The sequence below is a fragment of the Pimephales promelas genome, chromosome 2 (genome assembly GCF_988280905.1).
Source record: "Pimephales promelas chromosome 2, fPimPro1.hap1.1, whole genome shotgun sequence".
NCBI classification, from domain to species: domain Eukaryota; kingdom Metazoa; phylum Chordata; class Actinopteri; order Cypriniformes; family Leuciscidae; genus Pimephales; species Pimephales promelas.
The window spans coordinates 1,337,622-1,363,582 of record NC_142770.1 but is presented as its reverse complement, the minus strand read 5'-3'; the positions used below and the strand labels follow the sequence as shown (position 1 = coordinate 1,363,582).

General features: G+C 35.6%; 2 protein-coding genes across 4 annotated transcripts; both read left to right on the top strand.

Annotated features, from left to right (window-relative positions):
- The first annotated feature begins 152 nt into the window (after positions 1 to 152).
- Positions 153 to 18,097, top strand: LOC120486523 (GRAM domain-containing protein 2B). 3 transcript variants are annotated; one of them, XM_039682596.2, is made up of 13 exons: positions 153 to 348; positions 8,907 to 9,056; positions 11,420 to 11,480; positions 11,575 to 11,647; positions 12,738 to 12,841; positions 13,081 to 13,179; positions 13,489 to 13,560; positions 13,661 to 13,732; positions 15,278 to 15,374; positions 15,470 to 15,538; positions 15,627 to 15,726; positions 17,238 to 17,345; positions 17,434 to 18,097. In XM_039682596.2, the coding sequence occupies exons 1-13, from the start codon at positions 257 to 259 to the stop codon at positions 17,447 to 17,449; spliced, it is 1,113 nt and encodes a 370-aa protein (XP_039538530.2). In that variant the 5' UTR covers positions 153 to 256; the 3' UTR covers positions 17,450 to 18,097. The 3 variants fall into 3 exon arrangements, with proteins under 3 accessions (XP_039538530.2, XP_039538531.2, XP_039538532.2); XM_039682597.2 differs by lacking the exon at positions 153 to 348 and adding an exon at positions 4,421 to 4,558; XM_039682598.2 differs by lacking the exon at positions 153 to 348 and adding an exon at positions 8,258 to 8,663.
- Positions 18,098 to 20,617: 2,520 nt separating this feature from the next.
- gpr35.1 (G protein-coupled receptor 35, tandem duplicate 1) lies at positions 20,618 to 25,751 on the top strand. Its single transcript, XM_039682203.2, has 2 exons — positions 20,618 to 20,746; positions 24,664 to 25,751. The coding sequence occupies exon 2, from the start codon at positions 24,671 to 24,673 to the stop codon at positions 25,604 to 25,606; it is 936 nt and encodes a 311-aa protein (XP_039538137.1). The 5' UTR covers positions 20,618 to 20,746; positions 24,664 to 24,670; the 3' UTR covers positions 25,607 to 25,751.
- Positions 25,752 to 25,961: the final 210 nt, after the last annotated feature.

Here is a 25,961-nt window from a genome sequence, read left to right as displayed (position 1 = left end):
CCCCTACCACCACGTTACATGCGAACACGCGTCCTGTCCTTAAAAGGGCATGGGTGGAGTCCAAACTCTAGTGTCGCGCCGTGATTGGGCGGCGTGGCTGATCAGATGCGCGCTGATTGGCCACCAGCACTTGGTCCGATTTTGTCTCATTTGTTAATCAGGCCGTGCTCATGGGACGCCGGAGACAACCCGGATCATCGCATCCCCGTTAAACGGCGTGTTTCTGTCGGCGTGTGTCGGTCTGTGTAGAGGAAGAATGCTGGAAAACAAGAGGGAGAGATTAAAAACATTTCTGAGGAAGATCGACGAGAGCGCCATATCGCGAATCAAGCATTTAATGAAGGAGAGGTGAGTGACCGTTATCAGCTGTCGTCATCCGAGAAAACCGCATTTAAATATGTTAATGATGTGTTTATGTTTGAACTATTCAATTATAATATCATATTATAAGGTCTTAGTGTGTTGCTATGATCAGATTATGTGATGTGTACGTTTTGCAGTGATATAGGTCAGAATGTTGTTTTATAGTCTGTGTGTGTGTGTGTGTGTGTGTGTGTGTGTGTGTGTGTGTGTGTGTGCGCGCGCGTGCGTGCGTGCGTGGTGACATTATTGCTTCCTGATGACTGATTTATCTTATTCAAATATAGATTAGAGATTATTTAATTGCTACTTCATGTGTCTGTATAGTTTAATTGTTTGTTTATCTTTTTTTTTTGTTCCAGCTTGTTTTACGCATTTTAATTAGGCCTACTACACCATTATTGTTTTATTGCATTCCCTTTACTACCATGGTACTGGGATGACATTAGGTGTTAATACCATGGAATTTTCTTATTTAAAACATGTTGTTTACATCCTTTACAAAAATTGCCAATGTGTTGTTTTAAATTTACCATGACATTGATATAATACCATGACATCATTTTGATATGCACCACAATAATACCATCGATTTTGACATGTACTATGCCACTATGTTTCTGGACATGCCATGCTATGAATGAACTATGGTATTATCATGGTGTGTATTAGCTAGTCATCCACCTTCAAACGCCTAAAAAACTAGCCCTGGAGCATAATGTAATATCTGCCTTTTATGTGTACTCATGTGTTGGTGTTAGAGTCGTTAAGCCGGTATTGTAAATGGATCACATCGCTCATGCTAATGTACAGGAATTACTGAGCTAGTTTTAGACTAGAGCTGATTTCCCTGCCTCACATTTTCCAATCGCTGAGTTATTTTTGACAGATCCATTCGGTCATTGGATGGAAAATATACCTTGGCCTATATCATACCAAATCAGTCCTTGTATAGTGTGATGTTACCCTCATAGTGATTGTGACACAAACAAACCAATCTTCATCACAGTTATGCTCTAAACTCGTAACCTTCGTCAAGGCACGAGTTTTCCATTCACTTGGGCGATTTAAATATTAATTGGCCCAAACTGTTTTGTCTTCAATGGAGTTTCTAAATGTAATTTGGAGCAGAAATGTGTCATAATCAAATTACGGCATGGGCTAAATGCCGTCATTACATCACAATGCCTCCTAAGTGGTTAAGATTGACAAGCGTTTCTCCAGATGATCTCATTGGTCCTCCATTGTAGTGGTTGTCCAACACATGTGGGTCATGTTATCTGTCGGCACTCTATTTTTAGCCCGAAAGCTTGTTCCAGGTGTGGGAACGTTGTCTGGTCTAATTTTGCAACCCACTGGAGTTGTGTTCGCTTCTCCGGGCCTTGTAAAGAAAACTATGGGCCCACAATGCCTTAGCCGCTTATCGTTCATATAAGTAGATAACCGGTAAAGGACATAAAGCTAATTGTGGTCTTACACAACTTCATTGGAAACTCAGTCTTACACAAGAACCACCTAACTGTATTTTGATCGAGTTGAGGTCATTCGGGTTAGCTATTTTCCCATAAAATACGTAACTTCACAGCAAATTTCTTGATTCTTTGTTTGAAGTCAAACAAACGTCTCAATCTTCCAGTTTGAGAAGCATTTCGCCCAAAATTGGTAAGTTCCATGACACAATAATGACCTTGACCTCTACTGAAGATCTGCATTTCCCCAAGACGGAAATATGATCAGTTTCATGTGATTCTCGGGTGGAATTTCCAGTCTTCTTTTGGACCGGATTGGTCCATGGAAAGAAAGACCTCTTTCTGTTTAGAGCAGTTACATTGAGGAAGTCAGACCGATGCATTCAAATCACATGACTTGCACAAATGTCCTCTGTGTTGAAGGGTTGGCCCCCTTCCACAAATGACAGGGATTGGTGTTCGCTCCGATCGGACCATGTGGCTCGATAGATGTCGAGGCAATAACTCTGGTTTCAAGATTATACCCGTTTTTTTCGTTGGGTAATCTTGATTCTTTAGACCAAATCCTAGTGTAGTTTGGAAGTTTTATTTGTGCTTTGTAGTTTCTATGTTTAGATTTGGGTTTTTTAGAGGTATAGGACTTGTGGATTATTGCCTATATGGTATAACTCAACATTAGTTCTAATAACCTTTTCTCTACACACACCCACGCTGATCATTTATCACAACGACCTTCAATTCTTTACGTGTGGTTTGACCATATTCTCACTGTTTCCGCTCCAGTCCATTCATTTTGTCAGCAGGGAAATACATGACTTGCTCAACTTGAAAATGATCTATGGTTTTCCTGGTGTGCAACCTTGGCACAATTCAACCTGTCGCTCTCTGATTTACATGCCGGCTTCTTGGCAGCAAACCCGAACCGCGTTCAGTTCCTCCCTTCCATCCACCAATGGTGATCTAGACTAGTACCCTTGCAGATCTGCTTAGGCTACGTAATGAAAGCTGACCTGATATTCTCAATATCATGTTATGCTGATACCAGTGTAACACTCGCTTAATCTTCAACCATTAGAACGTGGCGCCTTGTTTATTAACCTAAGTACAGAATGAACTGATAAAAAGAAGTGCAGACAAAGATTTGACGATTTTGTTTTTGCGGCACAGTGATTCACCAATGAGCCAATCAGATTTATGATTCATAATGATTTCATTGGTCATGACACTAGGAGGTCAGGTGTCAGATGGAGAAAAGGTTCAATGGTAGTTGAACTGGAACGTGCTGTGGGCCACATATTAAATTCCCAGTGCACAGCTCGACTTTTGTCAACACTTATTCCTGGTGTGTTTTAATTGTGTTGGTTCTCCTTGCATCTGTACTGAGAAAAGTTAAACTTTTAGCGGAAATCTGAAATCTTGGTTGTTGATTAACTTTTATACTGTGTCTGGTTACCAGTTTTGTATGATTTTCTATTTATGGAATTGATAATTTCATTATAATAGCTTTTTTGCACTCTGAATCTGTTAGAAATAAGGGCGTACCGATGGCCTCATGTCACGATTCAATACATATCACGATACTGAACTCATGATATGATATTATTGCGATACTCCAAGATACAGTATATGGTAAAAGGTTAAAGGTTTTTCACTGTTCATTAAAATCTTAAAATTGTTATTACATTGGGTGTAAAATGGTGCTGAAACCCAAAACACAGGACAATAGAGACACCAGAAAAACAATATTCATGATTCTGAAGCGGAAAACACTGAATTATTGTCGACGAATATGCTTGCACTGATATATTTACAATAACGTAGGGCTTTTTACTGGTACACTCTAAAAAATGCTGGGTTGTTTTAACCCAATTTTGGGTCAAACCCGAAATGTTGTGTTAAAAACGTAATGTAAAAATTTAACCCAACGGCTGGGTTAGTCCATATTTGACCCAAAGTTGGGTTAAAACAACCCAGCATTTTTTAGAGTGTAGCATCAGATATTTGGCATTATCCGGACACATAAATATCTCCCCATTGCATTATTATACATTATATTCAACATTACATATAGTAGATTAATGTAGTACTGACACTAAAACTCTGAAAACTTGATATTTTTTATTTTTATTTTGGGTGAACTATACCCTACACAATATTGTCACTATCCACAATACATGCGTTTTTGTATTGCAATATTGTTACAGCCCTAGTTAGGAAAGCGTCATAAACCTGTTCAAGTCATATCGAAACCTTGGAGAAGGAAAATGTACTTTCTGATATCCAACATTGGTCAGACCTTTGGTTTGGTTGTTGGTCTCGCTATAGATGGGTTTGTTGACGACCTACCCCATCATAAAGACAATAGCTTGGCCTTTGTTTGGACTTCTTCTTGTCTCACTAGTTTGCATCCTTTCAATGGTATTTAAATGGGCTATTATGGGATGCCACCATCACCCACTCGTTTCCATGGAAACCCCAGCTGGTGAGCGGAGTGGGCCGGCGGAGGATTGTTTTAGCCCTCCCTCGGCTTCAACTTTAACTTCCTTGTGCTTTATTATCTCGTCTTGTCCTGAAGGCCTGATCGAGCTTATGTAACGGAGCAGCTGTAAAGCAAACCTTTAGACCCCATTGCTCAGCAACTGGCTGAGAGCGATTCAGTTAGACGTGGCGATGGATCGCGAGAAGGACTCGAGTCGAATGGACGCGGTTGTGTGTGAAGATTTGAGAAGGTAGGGGACGATTATAACGTGGTCTCTGGGATGAATAGTCATGATTGGGTGAGAGATACGTCATTGAACCCACTTGTTTTGGGGGATTGATTTGTTGTTGTAGCTGTTGGATTGAATCTGAGCTTTGTTTGGTTATGGGTATAGGCCTGTATTGTTGCAGCTTTTGAATGAAATTCATAAAGGAAGCAAGAAAATCGTTTTAATTTTTTAGTCATTTCAAAAGAATGTACTTTCATTCTCAGCACAAAGGGAAGCGTGATGAAAGTTTATGGCTGGGAACAGGCCTTGAACTTTAACACATTTCCTTGTTTGGCATATTTATGAAGCTTCTCATGCCACTGTTTGGTGCTAGTTCAAACCAGATCTAGATATCCATCGAGAAAGGCGCGTTAGCTCTTTATTATCAGCATCTGAATGAATCAGCGGGCGACATTTGATGCTCATCGTCTTTGTTTTCAATCACTGCGTGTCTTGAGGCTCGCTGTTCATGAGATAATGTAATGGAGGTAATAGGTGTGTAAACAACATTAGGTGTGCAAATAGGATCTCTAGGTCCTTTAGTATTGTTAAAATACCCATTAAACAGTCCATTTTCCAAATGTCAAACCTTAATGTTTGAACAGGGCGTTCGAATTATATAATGCTTGGCAAACAAATGGTTTAAAATGGTTTCATTTACAAAAGAGGAGTGTTTTGTGCGTGTGTTTCCTGTAAACGCCCATACCGGGGCAGTAGTTTCCCTGAATGCCTCCATTTGGCCAGAATACACAACTGGACCTCAGGCTCAGACGTGCAAAAAACGCCACACAGATTGGCTTGACTGGAGTTACAGCTGGTGTTCTGGAAAGTGAACTGGAAGAGATGTGGTTGAGGGTTTAGCCATGTGGTTTAAGTAAAACACTGGGTTAAATCGGGTGTTTCAACCCATAGGCTGGGTATATATAAGACTGAACACATTTTAGCAAATTGGGTTGTTTATTTAACCCAGGAAAATGGGTTAACTTGACCCAGCAGTTGATCAATTTTTACTATAATACTGGTGTTTTTTTATGCATGGATTAACTTAAATACTTGACACAACCACTGGCTTGCATGATAATTCCTTCATTTTCAATCATATTTTAAGTTATATGAACAATATGCTGTGACTGGCTCAATAAGCTGTCCATAAACAATCGGAGAACTTTTTTTTTCACCTTGTACGTATTAATTATCTGTACATTTGAGTAATTTCATAAAATGTAATGGAAGACATCAGTCAATTGTATCGTGAAAAGATTGACGAAGGATTGACGTGACTTGTTTAGGTGACTCGCCCCTGTTTGTTGCTTTTCTAAAATGAAACGAAATACAGAACAATAACGTATTTATAGATACAAAAATGTATACAAACCTGTATTTTACAAAAGACATGCAGCAATTTGACAAGGTCGCACAAAGCCTACTATAAATGACTGAACCCCTGGGTGGTTATATCTGATCCAGAAGCTGGCGACCCAAAAAATTACCAAAACATTGGATCTGGGTAAAAAAAAAAAAAAAAAAAAACGTGTGATCTGACTGTCACTGGGTGTTTTAAATAGTTTTGCCGTACTTGTTTTCATTTCTTAAATGCATTTGTCACGATGCGAATTTTGTGCAATCTGTCAAAAAAACGTGCTCATTTTACCCCAATAGAGTGAAGTTTAAGAAAATGTAAGTTTTATGGTTGTCTTTTGAACTTTGAATCCTTTTTAAGGCGGGGTATGTGCTTTTTCTTTTTTGACCGTTTTTTCTAAATCACATGTTCGAAGCACTGCAATGAAAATTAAGCAATACAATCATCATTAGAACGGGCAGGACTCGAAAAACTCATCAGCCAATCATTTCCAAGACCACCTACAATCATTGGTCAGTAAGTGCGCCAATCAAACGGTCGTACCATCCCCCCCCTCGCGCGCATATTGTGTCCATGTTCCGAATGGGTGGAGTCAAGGCCAGCGTTAGAGGAGGATCTTTTGAGTTGTGTATTTTCTAAATCTGCCGTCTGTTTTGCGAATCCCAAACCCTTCCTTTAAATCTGAAGTGTCGTAACTAGTAGGACAAAAGTTCGTTGTTTTTAATTACGTTCACTTCCTCGTAAAGATGTCCCGTTTGATCGCTTCTGTAGGTCAGAACAAAAATCTCAATCTCATAATTAAACGAAATGATATATGCCGCTAGATTTAAAAGACCGTAAGCAATGATACAAGTGCGTTACGTTGTTTCCTGGTGTTTCTTCATACGTTGATGCACCTTAGAAATTTCTTTAGCGATTACCGTTAGTCAACATTTTTCACCCGTGGCACTTTGTACCGTCAACTTTTTAGCCATGTATGTATTTCCGAAGGTTTCAAAACAAAAACGGGCAAACGAAAGTTGGCTAAGTTCGTAGCCCGTCTTAAAACGCTCGTTTCCTCGTGTGTCGTGACCTTTCCCCTCAGGAATGTTTCCGTTGTCTTTGAGAGTAATTAGTCGTCATTACGCCCAGTGTATCTGGAAGCTGTCGTGTGATGCATAGCTGGCGTGCCGAAGTGTTGTCATTATTACACATCACATGATGTCTTTTAGCCTATATATGTCAGCACGTCACACCTCTTTTCTGGAGTCATGAATCTGAATGCTGGAAAGACGAGGATTAGTTTGAATATGTGGTCTACAGGCACTGCGCTTTGCATGTAGACACCACATGTGTGTGGTTTTATTTCCTGTGGCTTTATAGAATGACATTCATTTGTTTAACCAGGTCATAAAGTCATTGAGATTAAAATCTCTTTTACAAGAGTGACTTGGTCAAGAAAGCGGCTATAATTTATTGTTATTGATCCTAATGGGCCAATTAGTTGAAACCGTCATGCTGCTTCACCTATAACACACTTAACACACACATCCTAATACTCACAACTACACAAATACATCAAATAATTAAAAAAGCGAGAGAGAAGAAAGAGAAAACGGGGACAAAATAATAATAGACCTACAAATAACATAACTGATAACATGGACATATATATATATATATACATACATAAATAATATATATGTATATATATAAATATATGTATGTATATATATATATATATATATATATATATATATAGTATGTATATATAACTATAACTATATATATATATATATATATATATATATAGTTATAGTTATTATATATATATATATGAAGAGTTCAGATGCAAAAGCCTCTAAATGCCATTTGAAATTTTCTTCTTTAATGATGATTTTTATCAAACTTGTAGATTTAAGTTCAGTGATTTCACTTAAATGGCAATGATAATTACCTATTAATTGTTATTTAAGTGAAATTACTGAACTTAAATATACAAGTTTGATAAAAATCATCATTAAAGAAGAAGAAAATTTCAAATGGCATTTAGAGGCTTTTGCATCTGAACTCTTCATATATATACATACATAAATGATATATATATATGTATATGTGTGTGTGTGTGTATATATATATATATATATATATATATATATAGTTATTATTTTATATATATATATATATATATATATATATATATATAAAACATTGCTAATAACATGGATGTATGTATATATATATATGTCCATGTTATTAGTATTATATTATGTAGATTTTTTACACTATGGTGATTCAAAGCACTAAAATCTCAAAACAAAAGCAAGGAAATGAAACGGTTATAAAAGGAATCAAGAGTAAAAAGATGATTCTCATCTGGAAAATAGTTTTACTGTGAGATTTTCCAGATGTTAGAAAATACCGCTCTGTTTCTGAAATGACTTTCAGTCCGGTTTGCTTTGGCTGCTGCTTCTCTCGATCTGAAGTGTGTTTCTAGGCTTGTTTTCACATGCAGGTGTGCCGTTACATCAGCTCACACCATCTGACGTCATAAGCCCCGCCCACGCTCATTTGCATACAGGAGGTCAAGCGTCTCCGCTGGAGATCTGCTCAGTCGCTTCTCGTCTAGGTTTGCTTTATTGCTCCAGTGTAATGGCTTGAGGCCAGTCGTGAGTCCGTCTCACTCTGGAGGATGCGTAGATCTCTGAGTTTGCGATTATCTCGCAGAAATGGAGTTCATCTGTACAGGTATGGTTTGATCTGTGTGTTTACTTTGACTCTCATAGAGAAACTCATAACCTGGAGCTGTGTGAGTGATGTTCCTGGTATTGAGCGTATTAAATAACCACGACGGCTTCTATTGGCCATCTGTGTGTGTGTGTTCAGTGTTTTATAAGTTCTCGTAAAGGCAGATCGGTGTGTAAGGTTTGAGGGAACGTCAGATGGATGGATGGTAATGAAGCTGACGCTGGTTTTCCCATGTTTCCACAGTTACGCGGTGGACGCTGGGACGATCCCCGGGAAGGTGAAGAAGGGGAGGACGAAAGCCAGACTGGGAAGCAGGAAAGCGTTCAGCTTGGAGGAAAACCCGCTGGAGATTCAGCAGCAGCCCAAGAGCCTGAGCCGGCTGGTCCTGCCCAGGTACAACACACACCGCTCCTGTGCTGGAGATATAACAAATGATATATTTTTAGATTGTGAATTATTGTATGTGTATTTATTTATGTATTTAAATGCATTTAGTTAATTTTTACCTACCATATCTAAAATGTGACTATAGCATATAAAAAAATCTTTTTTTCCCTTCAAAAAAATCATTGAGAATTTGTTTTCTTTAAATTTAATGTTTTTTTAAAAAAAAAGGGATATTTTTTTTCAATGTCAGAAAAATTTGGTTGTTTTGATAATTTTCTTAAACAAATGTTATTAAAAAAAAGTATATGATATACAAGTATTATGCATGTATTTAATATTTACAGAAAATGCTTTATTTAAAGTAGAGCCAGACCGATATTATCGGCCGATATTAGGCATTTTCCAAACTATCGGTATCGGCAGTTATAATGGCCGATAAATGAATATTTCAACAATAAAACAAAAACAGACGAAACACGCTTGAACCATGTCATGAGTGTTGGAGTTGTATAGTTTGTCCACCAGAGGGCACTCTACACTGTTCCTGTTGGCAACACTCGTTGAGTTGGTCACGAGACACACATTAAAAGATCATCCCCATCAGTTCTCTAAACTCAAATAAGCATGACAAAATTTGTGACTATCATGTCCAGTTTTGCTGCGGTTAAATAAGCCGAGAGTGAAGCGGAATTAGCTAGTAATAGTTACGTTACGTTGTTAGTGTAGTTGACAGACTGTCCTTTTAACTTTTGACGATGTGACTGAAGTATTTCTTTAATAGCGCGTGACGGTTATAGCAATGAGACGAATCATCTCTCCTTGGCCTGTTATATTGAAAATGTATGTTTTACCATTTGCAGTATGACGTTATCCATTGCTAAATTATGGCTCATCATAGACTAGCTAAACATAAAGCTAGCTAACGCCACTATCATCAGTCTGTTCTGTTGTGACAATAAAAAATAAATAAATAAATAAATAAATAATTTTTTTTTTTATATATTTATATATATATCGTCCGATATATCAGATTTTAAAACCAACAAATATTTGTATTGGTATCGGCCTTCAAAATCCTTTATCGGTCGGGCTCTAATTTAAACTAAATTAAACTATTTTTAGAGAAGTGTAAGAAATGTAAATATTATCTACAAGCATATATACCAGTTATATATATATATATATATATATATATATATATATATATATGAAGAGTTCAGATACAAAAGCCTCTAAATGCCATTTGAAATTTTCTTCTTTAATGATGATTTTTGTCAAACTTGTATATTTAAGTTCAGTAATTTCACTTAAATAACAATTAATAGGTAATTATCATTGCCATTTAAGTGAAATCACTGAACTTAAATATACAAGTTTGATAAAAATGATCATTCTAGAAGAAAATTTCAAATGGCACTTAGAGGCTTTTGCATCTGAACTCTTCATATATATATATATATATATATATATATATATATATATATGTGTGTGTATATAATATTTAATTTTCTTTAAAAAGTAAGCATATATTCCTGTTATACTTGTATATAATATTTATTAAGTTTATTTAAAATGTAAGCAATTATTCCTGCTATATATGTATATGATATTTAAATTTCTTTGAAAAAAAAGTTTTTATAAGATATAAGCATATATTTCTGCTATACATGAATATAATAATTAAATTTCTTTGAAAAAAAAAATCTATAAAAATTAAGCATATATTTCTCCTATACATGTATATAATAAGTTTCTTTAAAATATAAGCGTATTTTTCTGCTATTTGAATATAATATAATTATGAATATAATTAAATTTCTTTGAAAAAAATTAATAAATTTCTATAAAATATAAGCATATATTCCTGCTATACATGAACATAATATTTAAATATTTTTGAAGAAAAAAGTTTCTATGAAATAAGCATGTATTCCTGCTATATATATTACATTTCTTTGAAAAAAAAAAAAGTTTCTATGAAATAAAAGACTTATAGTTCTACTATACATGTATATAATATTTAAATTTCTTTGAAAAAAATATAGTTTATATAGAATATTAGCATATATCTCTGCTTTACATGTATATAATATTTAAATTTCTTTGAAAATAAATAAGTTTCTATAAAACATAAACATATTTCTGCTATATGTGAATATAATTAAATGTATTTATTCATCTTATATATGTATATAATATTTAAATATCTTTGAAAAAAATTAAGTTTATATAGAATATAAGCATATATCTCTGCTTTACATGTATATAATATTTAAATATCTTTGAAAAAATAAGTGTCTATAAAATATAAGCATACATCCGTGTTACGTGTGTGTATATAATGTAGTGTTCGTGCTGTGGTTTGGCAGGTCTCACACTCTTGACGTGGACAGGCCGCTGGAGAGAAGTGTAAGCCTGAACTCCAGAAGTGTAAGACAGCATTTCATGGCTCTTCTTCTCAACACTGGTGTGTTTTACATCAAACCGGTTCTAAACTCCCGTTTCCTATCGTTTTCCTAATCAGAGTTTCGTAAAGCACAACAAAACATTCCACAAACTCTTCCCGGAAATCCCCGAGAGCGAGGACTTGCTCCATGGTGAGGAACAGGAATGTGTATCTCATGTAACGATTGTCATGATGTCAAACACAGTTTTACATTAGTTTTTTAACTGTCTTAGGCTAAAGCCATTATTTAAAGGATTAGTTCACTTTTAAAAAAAACTTTTGCTGATAATTTACTCACCCCCATGTCATCCGAGATGTCCATGTCTTTCTTTCTTCAGTCGAAAAGAAATTTAGGTTTTTGATGAAAACATTCCAGGATTTTTCTCCTTATAATGGACTTCAATGGGGACCAAATGGTTCAATGTCCAGTGCAGCTTCAAATGTCTTTAAACGACACCAGACGATGAATAAGGGTCTTATCATGCGAAACGATCGCTTATTTCAAAACTTATTCCAAAAATGTAACTTTTCTAAGGACAAATGCTAGCCTTGCTCTATTCTGTGAGGCGCGTTTGTGACGTCACGTAATACGTAATTACGTTCAAAAGGTCACGGGCGACGTAGCCGGAAGTACAGAGTCAGTGTTTACAAGTTGAACGTGAAGACTAACTCAAACGCCGTTTACAAAAAAGGAATTAAAAGGTAAAACAACGATGTCGGACGATTTTGACTCTGTACTTCCGGCTTCGTCGCCCGTGACCTTTTGAACTTAATTACGTATTACGTGACGTTACAAACGCGCCTCACAATATATTACAAGGCTAGCATTTGTCCTTAGAAAAGTTACATTTTTGGAATAAGTTTTGAAATAAGCGATCGTTTCGCATGATAAGACCCTTATTCATCGTCTGGTGTCGTTTAAAGACATTTGAAGCTGCACTGAAACTGTCTTTTGGACCCCATTGAAGTCCATTATATGGAGAAAATCCTGGAATGTTTTCATCAAAAACCTTAATTTCTTTTCGACTGAATGACATGGATGACATGGGGGTGAGTAAATTATCAGCAAAAGTTTTTTCAAAAGTCAACTAATCCTTTAACAAATTTTACATAACAAATTTTTATTTATGGGCCTAAAAACAGCAGGAAAAACCCCCCAAAAATGATTATTATTTACTAAAAATGTACATGTTTTTGTTAATAAAGTGATCTTACAGTCCAAACTCTCTCTCTCTCTGTAGCCTACATCTGTGCGCTGCAGAAAGAAGTGCCTTATCATGGGCGTCTGTACATCACCGACAGCAACATGTGCTTCTTCTCCTCTGTGCTGCTCAAGGACACCAAGGTAATAATCCAGAAATGCAATCCTCATTTATTTGTAGAGCACATCGTGACTTCAAAGTGCACGAGTCCATATTACAGTTTAGGAAACTGAACACTTAAAAGTATTCATTTAAACAGTGCAGAAATAATGAGCTCATTGACGTAACGAAGACTTTGACAAATGATTATGACATTTAGAAAAATGTAGCATTGGTGCATGTTAATAAACTCAGTCTAACAGTGTGTGTGTGTGTGTGTCAGGTGGTCATCCCGGTCTCCAGTGTGATTGTCCTGAAGAAGCAGAACACTGCGCTGCTCGTTCCCAACGCCATTTCTGTTCGCACCGCTGACGGAGAGAAGGTCAGTTTCTGTTCCGAACACACGCGGGGTTAACCCGGATCATGCGCAGACACAATAAACATATTCCTGATATATTTTGTGAAACATACTGATTAATGCTAATTTAAAAAATGCATTAACATATACATTTATTTTTATGTAAATGTTCTGAATAATGCGAATTATAAAAAAAAGACTAACACAATCTTTATAAAAGCTTCACGAAAAGTCCCGAAACATCACATGAATTCTCTTTTAATGATTATTTTGGCGTGAGATATGAAACGGACAGTGTGTTTAACGTGCGCATGAAACCCTTGATCGTTGCAGTATCTGTTCGTGTCTCTGAGGAACAGAGAAGGCTGTTACAAACTCCTGCGCTCCGTCTGTCCTCAGCTGGAGGTGAGAGCTTATCATTATTATCAGTGTTATTATCATCGAGGAGGATAGGAGTGTTTGACGATGATGATGTCACGGGTCACATGTTTCCTGTGCTCTCCAGGACGGCAGTGCCAACAGTAGCCCTCTCTTCTCCTCCACCGAGAACAGCTTCGACCACACGCCCAAACTCGTGGTGAGAGAGCGCACCTTTATAATAACATTACATAAAACAATAATTATTCAATATTTACTAAACACTTTGTTAAATATTCATACTTATATTTCCAAAAATGAGAATGAATTACTTCCTAAAAACATTTAGTAGAACATGTATACTAATATTTCCCTAAAATATTTCCTAAAAACACTTTGCAAAATATTTTCTGAAATAATAAGTATTAAATATTTCCTAAAAAGATATTCATAAAATATTTCCTAAAACACTTTGTAAAATATGTATACTAATATTTCCCTAAAATAATAAAAAATATTTCCTAAAAACACTTTGCAAAATATTTTCTAAAATAACAAGTATTAAATATTTCCTAAAATAATATTTCCTGAAACACTTTGTAAAATATTTATAAATATTTCCTAAAATAAATATTAAATATTTCCTAAAGCACTTTGTAAAATATGTATATTAATATTTCCTAAAATAATAATTGCATATTTCCTAAAAACACTTTGTAAAATATTTATACAAATATTCCCAAAATTAAGAATTAGTTACTTCCTAAAAGCACTTTGTCAAATATTTAGAAATATTTCGTAAAATATTTATACAAACATTTCCAAAATTAAGAATTAGTTACTTCCTAAAAGCACTTTGTAAAATATTTAGAAATATTTCCTAAAATAATAAGTATTACATATTTCCTAAAAAGATATTCAAAAAATATTTCCTAAAACACTTTGTAAAATATGTATACTAATATTTCCCTAAAATAATAAAAAATATTTCCTAAAAACACTTTGCAAAATATTTTCTAAAATAACAAGTATTAAATATTTCCTAAAATAATATTTCCTGAAACACTTTGTAAAATATTTATAAATATTTCCTAAAATAAGTATTAAATATTTCCTAAAGCACTTTGTAAAATATGTATACTAATATTTCCTAAAATGATAATTGCATATTTCCTAAAAACACTTTGTAAAATATTTATACAAATATTTCCAAAATTAAGAATTAGTTACTTCCTAAAAGCACTTTGTAAAATATTTAGAAATATTTCCTAAAATAATAAGTATTAAAAATTTACTAAATCACTTTGTAAAATGTTTATAAATATTTCCTAAAATAATTACATATTTCCTAATATTTCTACAAATGTTTCCAAAATTAAGAATTAATTACTTCCTAAAAAGAACTTTGTAAAATATTTATACAAATATTTCCTAAAAACACTTGATAAATATTTAGAGAAATTTCCTTTAAAAAAAAATCCTAAAAAAATGTAAATATTTCCTAAAATAAGTATGAAATATTTCATAAAGCACTTTGTAAAATATTTATAAAAATATGTCCAAAAATAATTAATTATTTCCTAAAAAAAAACATTTTGTAAAGTATTTATACTATTATTTCCTAAAATAATAATTGCATATTTCCTAAAACAATATTTATTCAATATTTCCTAAAACCCTTTATTCAGTGTGTATCAACATGAGTATTGAGTGTTAACGCAGTGTGTGTGTGTGTGTGTGTGTGTGTGTGTGTGTGTTTCGGCAGCTGAACTCGAGTCAGTCGAGTCTGGAAGACTCTTTCGATGTGAACGGAGAACGTGTGTGTCCTCAACCAGAGCTTCTCGTCTCCAGACTCACACAAGGTTTGTTCAGACACACAAATATCTCCCTTTATCTCTCTCTCTATCTCTCTCTCTCCTCATCTCGTCTCTCTCTCTCTCTCTCTGGTGTGTTTCAGAAGGTCCTGCTGCTGGATCAAGCCCGACCGTGGGGATCTCAGAACTGGTTGAGGACGACGAGAACGCAGGTACGGCCTCGCGATGAGCTCGTGAGTTTATGACTTCATCATGTTGTGTTTGATTGGCTGACGGAGATTCTACTTCCTGTCCCCGCAGGAAGTTCGTGGGTTTGGACTGTGACGGAACGAGCTCGATCGCTCCTGATCCAGAGAGAAGTCAGCAACCTCAACACACTCCTCCTCGTATACCTGATCCTGTGAGTCCGAACGCCAGAGCCACATTTACACACACACTTACGATATTTTACACAAATAAATCAGAAAAGATATTATTAAAAATTTAAATAAATTGTATAAATATTTTACAAATTAAGTTTTTCTTTAAAAAAAATAATTTATTTTTAATAATTTATCATATTGTTATGCAAATATCTAGTAAATGTAGAAAATGTATTTATAATAGCTATAGAAATATTTACTAAAAATGATTCACACAAATATTTCCTACAAATAATTCGTAGAATATCAAGCATTAAAAAATGTTTAATAAACAAGTGGTTACTAAATATTTACTAAGTATCTTATTTTAAAAAATATTATTTATATAAATATTTCTTTACAATTATGTATTTAAAAATTTACTTAATATAGATTCATACAAAATTAAATAAAAATAACTTGGAAAATATAATTATTTACTAAAAATTATTTATGAAAATGTTTATAAAAGTATTTATATAATAATAGTAACTAAGTCAATATTTATAAAAGATTTATCAATTTATACATATATTTATTAAATAAAAATGTAAACGGTATTTCCAAAAATCTAATTTCTAAAGTAGTTGTATAAATATTTAAAATCTGTACTAAAAATGTTGTACAAATTGTGATTACTTTTGCTGTTTTGGTGCATTTGTTTTAAAAAATGAATTTCCATTAAATCTGTTCAAACTGCATGGACAAATATACCTCAAATATTTGTTACTGTTTAATTACTTGCGTTAAACATATTTAATCTAATTGCCATCGGCATCATTCCAGTTCAAAATGCCTAATATTGTAGCCTCACCCGATATGACGCATCATCATAAGCAGCATGAATATGAGTGGGCGAGCGAGTCTGGTCTTGTGATGCGCAGGAATGTGGTTTCAGCCGGAGACGCCCTCAGGGTTCGTTAAGGGTCATTTAGTGTGTGAACAGTGACGTGTTTCTTCTCCATTTTCTAAAAACATTTCCCGAAATAATAATTAGAATATTTCCTTAAAACAATTAATGTTTTTGGAAATATTTGTATAAATATTTGACAAATTATTAAATATTTCTTAAAAAAACACTTTGCAAAATATTTATACAAATATTTCCTAAAACAATAATTATTAAATATTTCCTAAAACACTTTGTAAAATATTTATAGAAATATTTCCTAAAACAATAATTATTAAATATTTCCTAAAACACTTTGTAAAATATTTATACAAATATTCCCTAAAATAATAATTAAAATATTTCCTTAAAACAATTTGTAAAATATTTATACAAATATTTTTTTAAAGAACATTTTATACAAATATTTCCTAAAACAATTTGTAAAATATTTATACAAATGTCGTCTTAAAGAATATTTCCTAAAATAATAATAAAAATATTTCCTAAAACAATTTGTAAAATATTTATACAAATGTTGTCTTAAAGAATATTTCCTAAATTAATAATAAAAATGTTTCCTAAAACAATTTGTAAAATGAGGTGTTGTGTGTCCTTCAGGGTGTTTCTTCTCCTGCTGTCCTCCGGCTACATCGGCCTGCGTATCGTGGCCTTAGAGGAGCAGCTGACGTCTCTCGGAGCGCTTCCCGAATTCACTGTTCGAAGCGGGTAAATGCTCCGTTCACACACGCTTGAGGTGTTCCTGACTCTGGGGAACCAGACCAATCAGATCATTTGTTTTTATTTGTGCTTTCAGGTACAAAGATACATGAAGAGTCTGATCTCAATCAGAACTGTGGAACGAACACCAAAAAAACAAGCCGGCAGGGAATGCTGGGAAGGACCTTTATTTGCACCCAGAACCAAACTCTGCCTAGTAAAGAGCCAAACGGGACGCTGCTGGATTTAACGATACGCTGGCGTGTTTTCTTTAGCAGTTTCCATCAGCGACTCGCCCTAAACAACCAAAGACAACCGGTTTGTCTCCAAGGAGTGTCAAAAACAACTACTAAACAAACATCTGGTTCTTCTGCGGGAAAGCATTTCATCTGGGATCATTTCATTTCAACTGTTTTACGAACCATCAAAAAAAATGTCGTCCGTTTTCCTCACGAAATCTTTGTGTTTTTGATCGTTCGCTCCCTTTATTCGTTCTGCGACGGCTTCATTCTTCCTCTAGACGTCCATTTTTCGACTTTCTCTCCGTACAAAGGGTTTGCGATATTAAACCGAATTTTGGTTTAACGATAAAAAAAGAAGAAAATCGAAACCCTGAGTATTACTCTATGTATAGTCTATGCACAGGAAAACAAAATGCTCACATCAGGTATTTAACACTTTTCTTTTGTTTGTTTCGTCTTTTTATACCTTACGCAAGTCTCTTCGTAATCCGAACGATAAAAAAAAAAAAAATTTAAAAAGAGGTTAATTTTATTGTATTGTGACGTTTGACGCATCTAAACCGGATTGCTTTCGGAAATAACCAAATTACGACTAAAAAAAAAAACAACAAGTGCTCGCATGTTTACGCAGACCCGAAAAGAACATTTCCGTTCAGGACTCGAATCACGATACTTGACGAAAACGGTCCAAAATATGCATGATTTGTGTGTGTGTGTGTGTTATAAATATGTTGCAATATGTTCAAGAGATTGCTGTTGGAGTGCACTTTATCGTGTGGAGACGCTCTCCCATCCTGAAGGGGGCGCTCTATACTCGTTCTGGGGTATTAGACGGTGCTAAGAACCTCTCACTCAGGGCTGGGACTAACTCGCAATGCATCGTGGGAGATCCTTCAGGCGCTAGGAAGGAACACAAGAGTTTCCCATGTGGGTGATGTCAAGGCATGTCGCTCCTTCAAACATAAACTCTCCAAATGGAGAACTGATCCATGTAAACAAAAGGAAATGGATTTGCACAGCATTTCAACTCGTCGCCACCTCAACGACCACAATGCAAGAATCCCAACTTTCATAACTTGTTTATATTGCACTACTGTATTGTTTTTTTTGTATGGATATGTTGGTAAACATCTTGTTTTTGGTCTATTTATTGCATTGTGTGTAATTCAAAGTAGTCTCTGTGAGACTGGCTTTGGCATTGTTTAAATAAATCAAGTGCTGAGGAAATCCGGTGTCACCGCTGTTTATTCACTGAGTTCAGCCAACTTGTTACGAGTTCAATGGGACGTTAATGATGTTGTAGGCTGGGAATTTTTTTTTACATTAGTTGTGTGAAATAATGCTGCTTTACATATATGGTGCAAAAGTTTATTTATTTCAGCAATTCAACTTAAAAGGTGAAACTAATATATTAGACTCATTACATCCAAAGTGAGATATTTCAAGCCTTTGTTATAATTGTGATGATTATGGCTTATAAAAACCATAATATAAAAAATATTCTAATTTTAAATTTGGGGTTTTCGTAAGCTGTAAGCCATAATCATCACAATTATAACAAATAAATTTTTGAAATATCTCACTTTGCTTGTTACGAGTCTATATAATATAGTAGTTTGTCCTTTTGAGTTGAACTATAAGTGAACTTTTGCACAATATTCAAATTTTTCGAGTTTCACCTGTATGTCATGTACAACTTGGTGACGGTAAAAGAATGCCTTGTTTATGTAAATCAGCATGTTGAAACGCTGCCAAAACAGTTTCTACCAAGACTGTACACGTTTTTACCACGACTGTACACGTACACGGCCAAAACAACTTCGCATATTTAATCTGCGAATCAAGTTCGAAAACTGCTTGTGCTGCAAAAAGATGCGCAGATTAAAGCAAACATTAGTGGGGTTATAAGAAAGCAAGACTTGTGCTTTTTGTGTGTGTGATGCTGTGCAATAAAACCCACGCCACAGAATTCCTGAAGCCTTCTGTAACACTGCGGTGAACAAAAGGTGCGCGCGCCTATTATTGGTATTACGGTAACAGCGGACTTTCTCTGTTTGCCATTTCATTTCTTTTACTGACTGGAGAGTATTAATCAGTAAAATGAATCACATAGCCTATTGACAGTCCAACCTAACAATTTTTGATTGTCTCAATTTGAGTAAATCCACTTGGATTTCAGATATATTTTTTTTCATAGGCTATATCTAGTACAATTATGTGGTTTTGTTTGATTAATACAGTGTATATCTAAATCTTAAATTCAAATCGTTCGTGCGTGGCTTCGCTGAGCCAGAGACAGTCATATAACACAACAATTCAGAGTTATCAACCACATAAGGTTTATTTATAAAGTTTATAAAGTTTTCAGATTCTACGAATACGTTTATAGCTTAAAATACTGTTGTGGAAGTGCCAGTAGCCTTTCAATTATAAAACGATGACGTGTTATACACATTGTTCAGTAACTTTCATTAATGCATCCCACTTGTGAATTTACCTTCGAATTTTTTCCAAATTCCAACATTTGATAATCATAAATACATGTATAACAAGTTATATGGATATTATTAATATTACAAGCCTTCAATGAGTCTATAAGAAAGGTTATTATTTCTGAGGGGAAAATAAGGTTGAGGCCAACTTTCTTTTTTTCTGTTTGGTATTGTAACTAGACTTGGCTTTGACTTGACTTGTGACTTGAACGTGTTAGATCAACTACCATGAATCATGATCATTATAAAGGTTTCTTAAATGACAAAACATACCGTTTTAAAAGTATCGATTTGGCACCGTTATCAAGAAAACTCACAATTCCCGAGCCTATAGTCAAAGCGCGTTCTTTCTCAAGTGTTCCTGAAATTACCGTAATCATAGTAAAAGGTGCATAGGTATTTGTGTTTTTGGCGGCTTGCTTGGCCGCAGTGTTGTCCGTTGTCTGACCAGAGAATTAGTGTAATTCTGCAGAAACTGTATTTTAGTTTTTTCGGAAGGACGGACGTGGCTCATATTTCTCTCTAAAATGGGGCTGGAAAACATTGGCATGTTCCTGCAGATTTAGTTTGTAGCGTAACGAGGACCTTAAACTTCAGACGAGCCCACAACAGCCCTGCTGTGCTGGAGATACTGGCTGCAGATTTCACCAGCAACGGACGGATTTCAAGTGATAAGGTAAGAGATTGTGTCTGATATTGGAGATTTAGGGGAGAGCCAGGACACTTTTCAGATAAACCTCGTTTTCTAAGATAGGCTTATAGATATATTGTGATCAACAACTCGCATATGTTTTCTCTTATATCATGTGTTATTCGTTAGGAATATAGAATGATTTAAGTCCAAATTGGCTTTGAACGGTAGCTAACTTGTGCTTTGTTTCACAATGGTGGGACGGATGAAACAGAACAGTTTAAACGTATATATTTTTATTATGTGTTTATTATGTGAGATGATATGCAATCAGCAACTAAATAAACCCTGGTGGATGCAAATTCAAGTTCAGTAGTCTGGAACGGAATGTGGCACTCTTCTGTTCGCAAAACTCCGATGGATGGGGGCTAGATCGCGTAAAGATTTATAAACAAATAAAAGCGTTTTAAAAATCAGTTCTGAATTTATAGCAAATGAAGGGTCCGTTGCAATACATAGGCTAGTATAGCCTAATATTAAAACTGTTCTCTAATGTTTTTTCAGTGCATTCAGAATCACATATTATAAAGCCATATAATAAACGTAATTTAGTTGTTTATTTAATTATTGAGCTTAAATATGGTTATTATTCCCTTTATTATAATCGACTAAATTTATATTTTAATCAGTAAAATGTTTCCTTACATGAAATACAAAATGTATTTCTTGCAGTGTTGTAGTACTCGAGACTCGGACTCGGTCTCGAGACCATATTTTAATGGTGTTGGTCTTGTCATGGACTCGTGTGCATTTGGACTCGGAATTGACTCGTACTCGAACATTTTTTTTTTAGGACTCGGACTTATTCCCGAGTCCACTCGAGTTCAATTCAAAATATTTTTCATGATTATTAATGTATGTTAATAAAATATTTCTTTAAATTGATATTTCTTAAACTCGGTCTTGACTCGGACTCGACTCTCTCTGGTCTCGGTCTCGACTCGGACTCGAGTGAGGTGGTCTCGACTACAACACTGATTTCTTGATTAAAAATAAAACCGGATTAGTCAAGCAAATTGCTTGATGTTTGAGAGAAACCAAGGCATACAAAGGCCACTTTTACTTTCGGCACACGGACCTCAATCGAGTTTGATGTTTGGCCCTTCCTTCCTCTGATCTAAAGAAACTGTTCACATAACTTTTTATGCAACAGAAAGATTCCATAAGCTTTATTTTAAAGAGTGTGTGTTTGACTGTTTCTTATAAGGTTATGAAAATGAATATTGTCATCATCTACCCGATCTGATGTCACTCTAAACTAGGGCTGGGTAAAAAATGATAGATTTCTCAATTTAAATCGATTCTCATTTTGAAGTACCAATCGATTCTTAAATCTCAAGAATGTTTTTAGTCTTCAGTTGATGAATGGACAAACTTTGTAGCGCATCATCCATCCATTCAATCTCAATAAGCTTTGCGAGTTACTTCTGATATAAAACAAAGTTTCAGCTTTTAATTTCTGTCCATTTAATTTCGAAATACGCTTGAACCGATCGTCCTCTTTACTAGCCTACTATATCACAGCGCCAAATAAACAGGAATGAATAGTATCTAAAGGAATTTTGAAAGATAACCAACCGTGGAAAGACGTCAATGAAACAGCTTAAAGGATTAGTTCACTTTTGAAAAAACTTTTGCTGATAATTTACTCACCCCCATGTCATCCAAGATGTCCATGTCTTTCTTTCCTCAGTCGAAAAGAAATTTAGGTTTTTGATGAAAACATTCCAGGATTTTTCTCCATATAATGGACTTCAATGGGAACCGGATGGTTCAAGGGCCAAAAGACAGTTAATAACAGTTTCAGATGCAGCTTCAAATGTCTTTAAACGACACCAGACGATGAATAAGGGTCTTATCATGCGAAACGATCGGTTGTTTCAAAACTTATTCCAAAAATGTAACTTTTCTAAGGACAAATGCTAGCCTTGCTCTATTCTGTGAGGCGCGTTTGTAACGTCACGTATTACATAATTACGTTCAAAAGGTCACGGGCGACATAGCCGAAAGTACAGAGTCAGTGTTTACAAGTTGAACGCATAGGAGAAACGTGCAAACTAGCTCAAACACCGTTTACAAAAAAAGGAATTAAAAGGAAAAACAACGACGTCGGACGATTTTGATTCTGTACTTCCGGCTACGTCGCCCGTGACCTTTTGAACGTAATTACGTATTACGTGACGTTACAAACGTGCCTCAGAGAATAGAGCAAGGCTAGCATTTGTCCTTAGAAAAGTTACATTTTTGGAATAAGTTTTGAAATAACCGATCGTTTCGCATGATAAGACCCTTATTCATCGTCTGGTGTCGTTTAAAGACATTTGAAGCTGCATCTGAAACTGTTATTAACACTATCTTTTGGACCTTGAACCATCCGGTTCCCATTGAAGTCCATTATATGGAGAAAAATCCTGGAATGTTTTTATAAAAAACCTAAATTTCTTTTCGACTGAAGAAAGAAAGACATGGACATCTTGGATGACGTGGGGGCGAGTAAATTATCAGCAAAAGTTTTTTCAAAAGTGAACTAATCCTTTAAGTGTAAAATTAAAGGGTTAGTTCACCCAAAAAATGTAAACTCAGTCAGTAATTACTCTGCCTCATGTTGTTCAATCAAGACTTTTGTTCATCTTCGCAACGCAAATTGACCTTTCGCTGGCCCCTCCCCCCAAACGACCATTGTCTAATCACACATCATAACAACCGTTACTATGTGAGCAAGTTCGTCAAACATTGACTCCAAGCAAGATGGTGAAGCGGTGCGCCCACGGCGTTTGTAAATCGGATACTAGGTCCCCCTAGAGATTATCTGTAGGAGTTGCGTTCTTTCCGTTTCCAAATCTGCAAACACAACGTGAGTGACGCCGACGATTGATCAAATATTGTGGACGGCACCACTCCCAGTTAAATGTGTCGAACATGATTAACTCGCGTGCAGCGTGACACTGAAACACTGACATTAATCAAAGAAACATGGAGAAAGCAGATCAAGAGTAGCCTAGATATTTGCCCGAACCCCGCACGCAACATTTTTTGTTTGGGACTCAATCCATTGAGGAGCAATTATGATTGGTTCAGAAACCATCGGGCCAATCAAATTGCCAGGGGGGGTTTTATACGATGATGGACAGATGAGCGCTTGGGTTGAACTGGTTTCCCTCAAAGATGGCCGCCGCTGGAGAATTTAGATGTATAGATTCCGCTAACGCATCTGTTGTAAAAGAAATCGACCGCGCGTTCATTTTAAAAGACGAACAGAGAACTGCAATTAAGGCATTTGTCAATTGAAAAGATGTGTTTGCCGTCCTTCCTACGGGATTCGCCAAAAGTTTAATTGATCAGCTGGCTCCGATGGTCGCTATAAGATGGGTCGTTGTGGTTTCTCCTTTGAGGACCAAGTAAAAGAAACAAAACACTCATTATTTTATTACTCCTTCCAGTGTGTGTCCTGTTGAGTTCTGTTGACAACTATGCGTAGCTCAACATACGTCACTAACTGCGTTGTTCTGATTGGTTGTAGGTCTATCCAAATGAGTGCAGAGGGTTTTTTTTTGTACAACCTAGTTGAATAAAGTCGTTATTTTCGCACAGAAACTATTCTCGTCGCTTGATAAACTTAAGGTTGAGCCGCTGTCGTCACTCGGACTATTTTAACGATGTCTTTACTAACTTTCTGGGCCGGCAAGTTTCAACTACAATAGAAGCCCAGATCTCAGATTTAACCACAAATATATCTTAACTTGTGTTGTGAAGATGAACGAAAGTCTGACGGGGAACAACATTAGAATTGTCATTTTTTTGGGTGAACTATTCCTTTAAGGTTCAGTTTACAGCATTAGTTAAGTCACATGGACTACATTCATGGTGCTTTTTCTCATTGCTTTCGAATCCGTTTCCCACAGGTTGAAGATGTCTAACTGCACCCTGAACATCACCGACACAGTTCTGCACCTGCAGACGGCCACTTCGATTCCCACCTTCATCCTCGGGGTCCTGGGAAACATATACATCCTGGTGATGTTCTGCCGGCGTCCCAGAGCGGACTGGACCTACATGAACATCTACATCACCAACATGGCCATCGCCGACTGCATTCTGCTGGTGTTCCTGCCCGTCAAGATTCACTACTACAACAGGCCATTGGAAGATGAGTTAAAGGGACTGTGCAATTGTGTTTTGTCGGTTTATTACATCAACATGTACGTGAGCATCTTCAACCTCACCGCGATAAGTGTGGTGCGATACGTGGCCATCAAGTATCCCATGAAGTCTAGGGTTATTTTATCCCGTAGGAACGCTCTGGTGGTTTGCGTGCTCATTTGGGTCACCATTTGCTCCATCAGCCCGGTTTACTTCGTGACGGACTCTGATAATGATAAAAAAATGTGCTTTCAGAGGGTCAAGTCAGGTTTGTCGTTGCATTTCGTCCTGCTGTTGATCATCGTTGGGTTCCTCTTGCCGTTCCTGATCATACTGTACTGCTCCGTTAGGATCATTTGCACACTGAGGAAACAGTTGGACATCGGAACCCGTTCTGAAAAGATCCAATGCATGTTTATCATCGCGGCCAACCTGATTGTGTTCGTCATATGCTTCCTCCCCGTTCACTTAGGGTACTTCGTTAAATACGTCGTGCAAAACGAGGAGGACTACAGCTGCTCCGATAAGAAGATCGCGCACAACTTCTTGCACTCCGCTCTCTCCATTTCCAGCATGAACTGCGGATTGGACTGCTTCAGCTATTTTTTTGCCACTAAAACCTCCTGGAATATGTGCAGCACAAACCAAAGTGAAAAAAAACGTGAATCTATTTATAACACAGTTGATAGCACGCCATCTACTTAAAGGAGTTCACTTTAACCTGTTAACGGTCACCCACCCTTTTTTGAATAGACATGAAAATGCACATTTCGAACTTAAATGGTTGTAATTCAAGAATGCTTTGGAATATAGACATATGATTGGTCTTGTTTTAAAGAAGACATTTGGCAGATTTTTGTAGAAGTAAAATAAATTAAGAAAGTGAAACAGAAAAAAAGTTATAGAAGTTTGAGTTTATGGAAATGTACAATGTAAAAATATTAATTATTCATATTTTACATAAAATATATATTTTCAAAACCTGGGCTACTCTAAAACGGCAGAAAGATCAAAGCCAAAAATCTGAACAAGTTGTGTTTCAAATTTTAGGTTGATATCT

Bases quoted from the DNA above. Each gene is read 5' to 3' on its own strand.
- LOC120486523 (XM_039682596.2), top strand. From the start codon at position 257: ATGCTGGAAAACAAGAGGGAGAGATTAAAAACATTTCTGAGGAAGATC. The intron at 13,561-13,660 runs GTGAGAGCTTAT...TGTGCTCTCCAG, and splicing joins CCGTCTGTCCTCAGCTGGAG to GACGGCAGTGCCAACAGTAG. The intron at 15,727-17,237 runs GTGAGTCCGAAC...TGTGTCCTTCAG, and splicing joins CTCCTCGTATACCTGATCCT to GGTGTTTCTTCTCCTGCTGT.
- gpr35.1 (XM_039682203.2), top strand. From the start codon at position 24,671: ATGTCTAACTGCACCCTGAACATCACCGACACAGTTCTGCACCTGCAG.